We start from the raw sequence: 7,500 nt of genomic DNA, 5'->3' as shown, positions 1-7,500 counted from the left end.
TGTGGCTGTGAGGGTCACTATACCTGGATGTCTATGTTGACGCTGAAGGCCTCGGTGTGGCTGTGAGGGTCACTATACCTGGATGTCTATGTTGGCGCTGAAGGCCTCGGTGTGGCTGTGAGGGTCACTATACCTGGATGTCTATGTTGACGCTGAAGGCCTCGGTGTGGCTGTGAGGGTCACTATACCTGGATGTCTATGTTGACACTGAAGGCCTCGGTGTGGCTGTGTCCGTCACTGATGTAGAAGCTGAAGGTGTCCTGACCGCCGTCCGGTCGCTGGTCCTTGTGGACGTAGAAGATGCGCTCGGCGGTCAGATCCTCCACGGAGAACGGCACGTCGGGGCCGACCGCCGCGCGCTGGCCGACGCCCTCCGAACCCCCTGGGGGTGACATCACAAGATGGGTTCGTTACGTCACATCGCATCTTAAAACACGCTCCGCGCTCAGTTCAAAATGCAGCCACTCCACTCACATGCTCTGACACGCACGCACGAGCACGCGCACGCGCACGCACACGCACACGCACACGCACACGCACACACACACACACACACAACCGTACCTCCGCCGGTGTTCTCGATGAAGCCGTATTTAGGAGGCGTGGCCAGCCACACTAACAGGTCTTTCTTGGGCGTGTCCACATCGGACACTATGATGTGATTGGTGGACAGCTGGACCCGCCCCCCTTCCTGGACCTATGGACAGGAAGGCAGATAAAACCTTTCCCCCCAGCTGACATCACAGTGCATAGTGAATATATGTGTGTGTGTGTGTGTGTGTGTGTGTGTGTGTGTGTGCGTGTGTACCTTAATCCCACTGCGTACGGTGACAGTGGGCGGTCGTCGGGGCAACGAGGTGATGGTGATTGTAAACATCTGGTTGTCAAGGCGACGGCTGTCGCCGTCGTAAACAACGAAGTGGAAGACGTCTGTGACCGGCTGACTTCCTGTCTCCAACGCACTGACGTACCTGATGGACGCACGCACACACACTAGGGCATTAACGACTTGAGATTTTTCCCAGTCGACTTGTCGGACAGTAAAGTTGATGTCGTATCGATTTATCGTTTCTGGCGGCGGGGGGGGGGGCGGACGCGGATGCGGACGCGCGGAGGGGGGGGGGGGATTTAACAGGGGCGGGTGGAGCTGCCGCGCGCTCAAATACGGAGCATGTCAAACAAAGCACTGCGCATTCAGTGGCCTCTCCAATATGACACAGTCACAGTGCATGTATCATCTATATCAGAGGTTCCCAAACACCGGTGCCGGTCCGCGGGACACGTGGCACTGGTACGCAAGAGGGGAATTCTAAGTTTTGCGTCGTTTAAAAATGTCCAATCTTTGTATCTTTAGCAGCAGCAGCTGTAGGCTATTTTGTGACGATCGCGTTTAGGGATGTCAGGGGTTAACCGGTTAACGGGTTAGCCGACCGTTAAGAAACATCCGGATATTTTTATCAGCTTTAACGGTTAATTTGCATAATAATAAATGCGTGTTCTGATCTTAAATCCCTTTATTTTAGATCGTTTTTAGTAATAGTACAACATAAACATTACAGAGACTGTAGTTGTCACTGTACAATACTTTAAAACAGTTGTCATGTTGCACACATGCCTAAAATTGCTATTTGCGCCGCCCAGCTTGTCGCACTCCAGGCTGCATGAACAGCGCTCGGGCTCTGTTTTCTGCCCCCTCAATGTCCCCGTTCTCTGTTGTACTTCAACGGTAGCTTTGCGGTAGTCAAAATGTAAGCGAGTGACAGCGAGACGAGATGAACACATGTCGACCGTATCAATGCAGAGACCTACATTATTAAATCCATTATTGGCCATTTGGCCTGGAGGGAGAACGTTTACAGCCGCCACTGCCCTCCTATCCGTCTCCACACTGGCACGGCTTACGGCTATCAAAAGTTAGCCATGTGCTATCGATGTTTGAGGGTTTTCTCGTCAGCGAAAAGTCAACAAACGGAACACGGTGACATGCATGCTGATCTTCCTTAATAATAAAAAAAGGCTTAGCCCATGCGTCCAGTGGCTTTATAGGTATAGGTATAGGTATAGGTATAATCCTAACGGGTAACCGGTTGGGAAACTATCCGTTACTGACATCCCTAATCGCGTTAATGAAACCAAACGCTACACGCGGTTCCGGTACAGGATTATTATTTCATGTGAATCATGTCAAAATTAAAAGATTATGTTATCTAGGTAAAGTAGTGGTATGGTATTGGCACACAGCGCAGCAGCAGCACCGAGAACACAATAAGAGATATAACATTATTATTCTCCTCCTCCTCCTCCTCCTCCACAACTCGATAACGTTCTCATTTGTTACTCATTTTCTGAGCCATGCAAATAAACAACAACCCGCACTGACCGGAGACGGAGAGGTTCATGTGCGCTGCGCGTAAAGCTTAGCCAGAAACAGACAGTCATTGCGTCAGCATGAATGTAGCCTCGGGAACCCAGACGTTATATTTCCAGCACGGAGGTGAGGGGGATATCGTTTGGGGGTAACGTTTGCGTGCTTCTATCTGTTACTTCTCTGACACAGCGCAGTTCAAACAGACTTCAGCCAGTCTCAATAGTGGGACACCTGAGAGCCACATAGCGTTCTGAATGCAATGAAAAAAGGAGAAAAAAAAAAAAAAAAAGCTCAACTTTCGACTCGCGCTGCTGCGAGTCGACTCGTGACTCGTTTATCGATAAATCGATAAATCGTTTTTTTGATGAATGCCCTAACACACACACACACACACACACACACGCACACACACACACACACACACACGCACACACACACACACACACACACACACACACACACACACGCACACACGCACACACACACGCACACACGTACACACGCACGGCATATTTTTAAATGGGGGTCTACAGTATAATTAGTGACAGCGTACAGTACAGCAGGGGTTCCCAAACTTTTTTGGACCAGGTACCCCTTTTGGGGTAGATATTTTCCAGGTACCCCCTCATCCTCGCAAAACAGATAACAATATATTTACAACCACAAGCAGTGTTTCCTGCAGGAAAAAGCTTTGGCATGGTGCTGGGCGCAGGCCGCAGGGGGGCCTTCTTGTGTCGAACATTTTGATTAATGAATTAATTTGATTCAATAATTAATTAATAAGATTAATAAATTAAGATTAATTTGTATTATTGCTCTTGTATTGCTATTGGAGACACTGGGGGGACACTGGGCAGGCACTGGGGAGACACTGGGGAGGCACTGGGGAGCATGGGGAGGCACTGGGGAGACACTGGGGAGGCACTGAGGGGACACTGGGGAGGCACTGGGAAGGCACTGAGGAGACACTGGGGAGCATGGGGAGGCACTCAGGGGGACACTGGGGAGGCACTGGGAAGGCACTGAGGGGACACTGGGGAGGCACTGGGAAGGCACTGAGGGGACACTGGGGAGACACTGGGGAGGCACTCAGGGGGACACTGGGGAGGCACTCGGGAGGCACTCAGGGGGACACTGGGGAGGCACTGGGGGGACACTGGGGAGGCACTCAGGGGGACACTGGGGAGGCACTGGGGAAGCGCTGAGGAGAAACTGCAGCCACTGGGGAGACATTGGGGAGGCACTGGGGAGGCACTCAGGGGACACTGGGGAGGCACTGGGCGGACACTGGGCAGACACTGGGGAGGCACCATGGCGGACACTGGGGAGGCACTGGGGAGGCACTGGGCAGACACTGGGGAGGCACTGGGCAGACACTGGGCAGACACTGGGGAGGCACTGGGCAGACACTGGGCAGACACTGGGGAGGCACTGGGCGGACACTGGGCAGACACTGGGGAGGCACTGGGCAGACACTGGGCAGACACTGGGGAGGCACTGGGCGGACACTGGGCAGACACTGGGGAGGCACTTGGCGGACACTGGGCAGACACTGGGGAGGCACTTGGCGGACACTGGGCAGACACTGGGGAGGCACTGGGCGGACACTGGGCAGACACTGCAGGGCAGACACTGGGGTGGCACTTGAGGAGGCACTGGGGAGGTACTGGACATTTCATATCACACACACCATGATTCACTAGCCCCCTCAAAAAAAAGGAGGGGGCTTGGGTACCCCCTGGCTATGCGTTGCGTACCCCTAGGGGTCCGCGTACCCCTAGGGGTCCGCGGACCCCACTTTGGGAACCGCTGCAGTACAGTACAGTACAGTACAGTACAGTACAGTACAGTACAGTACAGTACAGTACAGTACAGTACAGTACAGTACAGTACAGTACACCCTCCGCCAACCTGGGGAGAGCAACGGACTTGAACTCATGCTTCCTTCATGCCTGAGTGTCCAAGTTGCTCCTTTACACCTGACAGGGGGGAGTTTCCCTGGTTGGACGTAGCGCGTGGAAGGAACACGTTATTCCAACCAGTTCCTTCCCCTCCATCAGGCGCCCCGGCTGGCCAGGGGGAGGCAGTATAGAGACCAGGATTACTGCATGTTTTTGTGAAGGTACCTACCCTAGGGGACACGGGGAGAACATGTGAGGGTACCTACCCTAGGGGACACGGGGAGAACATGTGAGGGTACCTACCCTAGGGGACACGGGGAGAACATGTGAGGGTACCTACCCTAGGGGACACGGGGAGAACATGTGAGGGTACCTACCCTAGGGGACACGGGGAGAACATGTGAGGGTACCTACCCTAGGGGACAAGGGGAGAACATGTGAGGGCACCTACCCTAGGGGACACGGGGAGAACATGTGAGGGTACCTACCCTAGGGGACACGGGGAGAACATGTGAGGGTACCTACCCTAGGGGACAAGGGGAGAACATGTGAGGGCACCTACCCTAGGGGACACGGGGAGAACATGTGAGGGTACCTACCCTAGGGGACACGGGGAGAACATGTGAGGGTACCTACCCTAGGGGACACGGGGAGAACATGTGAGGGTATCTCACGGGGAGAACATGAAATCCACACAGAAAGGCCCTTTCGCCAACCCCGCCTTCGGGTATGGGCACTGATGACGCGGAGGAGTAAACACGCCGCCAGCGCCCACAGCGTCCCGAGCGGGAATCGAACCCAGGACCTTCTAGCTGTGAGGCGACAGCACTACCAACTGTGCCACCGTGCCCCTTACCTCTACTGACAGCGTACAGTACAGCGTACAGTACCTGACATATTTCCTGTTGATGTCGTCCATGGTGAAGGAGGAGTACTCCCTCAGCTCCTGGGGGGAGGAGCTACCGTGGGGGGAGGAGCTACGCGTCAGGACGCCGTACATGGGCGTGGCCACCAGCTGGATGTGGATCTGCTCGTCTGGAGACACGTCATCCTGCAGAGGAAACACCAGAGGGCGTTGTTTAACGTGATTATTGCCACGACACGGCACACTTTTCATAGCCTAAAAATCTCGGGGCACACCTAGATATACGGTTTGTGTATATACTGTATATATACCGGTGTGTATATATAGTAAATATATAATATATAATATTAGTGGTCCATGACATGAAATTGTTTGAGAACCATTGCTCTAAAACAACATTGGACAATGATGTTTGACAGCAATATTGTTGCTTATTCTAGATTTATTTTCTGACTTTTTCGGATTTTCTGACTTGATCTGGCCTGTTAACATTTTCATAGACCTGGTTGCTTGTTTCCCTCTCAGTCAATGTGGCAACCCTGGTCAATGCCGTGTTGACTGTTGTGGTTCCGTATGATAATTTAGCTTAGCACACAACAGCTAGTTTAACAGTATTTTGCGCAATTTATGTCCCCGAATTTATGGATATGGACTTATGGCTCCATCGCTGCATCTTTCTTTAGTAGAAGTAGACATTTAACGTGTTGCTGACTGTTTACCGTCCCGTGCGCGCACACACACACACACACACACACACACACACACACACACACACACACACACACACACACACACACACACACACACACACACACACACACACACACACACACACACACACACAGACACACCGCCTCCTGGCCGCTGCAGACCCAGAGGCTCTGTGCAGAGTGAGACCCCGATATTTATTTATCGGGTTAACGCAGCACGTTAACGCCGATGTGCCCCGAGATTTTTAGGCTATGAAAAGTGTTACTTTCGGACAAATCTCGCGGCACACCTGGTCAGATCAAACGGCACAGTAAAGTGCTGCGGTACATAGGTTGAGAAACACTGGTGTAGGGGAACGAGACGACGTCGAGTTCCGCAGGCAAGGGGGGTTAACTCACGCTGTACGCCAGGTGCGAGCGGCCAATCACAGTGCTGCTCTTCTCCGCCACCTCCATGGCCAGCGTGGCCTCGGGGTCCCGCGTGGGTCCGCCCCCGGCCCCGCCCCCAGCAGCCCCGCCTCCTCCGGCGTCCAGCACCACCACCTGTTGATTGGTGGATAGAGAGGGTATATGCGCGTGACATCATCGTACCTGGAAGTTATGCGGGAACGAACGCCCACTGAGTGGCAAAAAAAAACTACTTTCTGGCCTCGACAGCCCCATTCAGCCAAACAGAAAAGTCCTGTCTGATTACATTAAACAACGTTAAACTCACCAACATTAAAGTCCTGTCTGATTGCATTAAACAATGTTAAACTCACCAACATTAAAGTCCTGTCTGATTGCATTAAACAATGTTAAACTCACCAACATTAAAGTCCTGTCTGATTGCATTAAACAATGTTAAACTCACCAATATTAAAGTCCTGTCTGATTAAACAATGTTAAACTCACCAACATTAAAGTCCTGTCTGATTGCATTAAACAACGTTAAACTCACCAACATTAAAGTCCTGTCTGATTAAACAATGTTAAACTCACCAACATTAAAGTCCTGTCTGATTGCATTAAACAACGTTAAACTCACCAACATTAAAGTCCTGTCTGATTGCATTAAACAATGTTAAACTCACCAACATTAAAGTCCTGTCTGATTGCATTAAACAACGTTAAACTCACCAACATTAAAGTCCTGTCTGATTACATTAAACAACGTTAAACTCACCAACATTAAAGTCCTGTCTGATTACATTAAACAATGTTAAACTCACCAACATTAAAGTCCTGTCTGATTGCATTAAACAATGTTAAACTCACCAACATTAAAGTCCTGTCTGATTAAACAATGTTAAACTCACCAACATTAAAGTCCTGTCTGATTGCATTAAACAACGTTAAACTCACCAACATTAAAGTCCTGTCTGATTGCATTAAACAATGTTAAACTCACCAACATTAAAGTCCTGTCTGATTGCATTAAACAACGTTAAACTCACCAACATTAAAGTCCTGTCTGATTGCATTAAACAATGTTAAACTCACCAACATTAAAGTCCTGTCTGATTGCATTAAACAACGTTAAACTCACCAACATTAAAGTCCTGTCTGATTACATTAAACAATGTTAAACTCACCAACATTAAAGTCCTGTCTGATTACATTAAACAATGTTAAACTCACCAACATTAAAGTCCTGTCTGATTGCATTAAACAATG

The 7,500-nt window shown here is 50.5% G+C and overlaps 1 protein-coding gene across 1 annotated transcript in view; it reads right to left on the bottom strand.

Annotated features, from left to right (window-relative positions):
• The window catches only part of fras1 (Fraser extracellular matrix complex subunit 1), a 161,604-nt gene that overhangs the window by 67,086 nt on the left and 87,018 nt on the right, over window positions 1–7,500 (bottom strand). Inside the window, 5 exon segments of the mRNA XM_083784744.1 lie at window positions 189–382; window positions 565–697; window positions 809–971; window positions 5,160–5,320; window positions 6,244–6,387. Of these exon segments, the coding sequence (XP_083640870.1) occupies window positions 189–382; window positions 565–697; window positions 809–971; window positions 5,160–5,320; window positions 6,244–6,387 (795 nt within the window).

This window comes from Protomyctophum parallelum (assembly GCF_964188405.1).
Source record: "Protomyctophum parallelum genome assembly, chromosome: 15".
In the NCBI taxonomy this organism is placed as follows: Eukaryota; Metazoa; Chordata; class Actinopteri; order Myctophiformes; family Myctophidae; genus Protomyctophum; species Protomyctophum parallelum.
The sequence above is the reverse complement of the archived record's forward strand: the minus strand, read 5'-3'. Positions and strand labels throughout refer to the sequence as shown.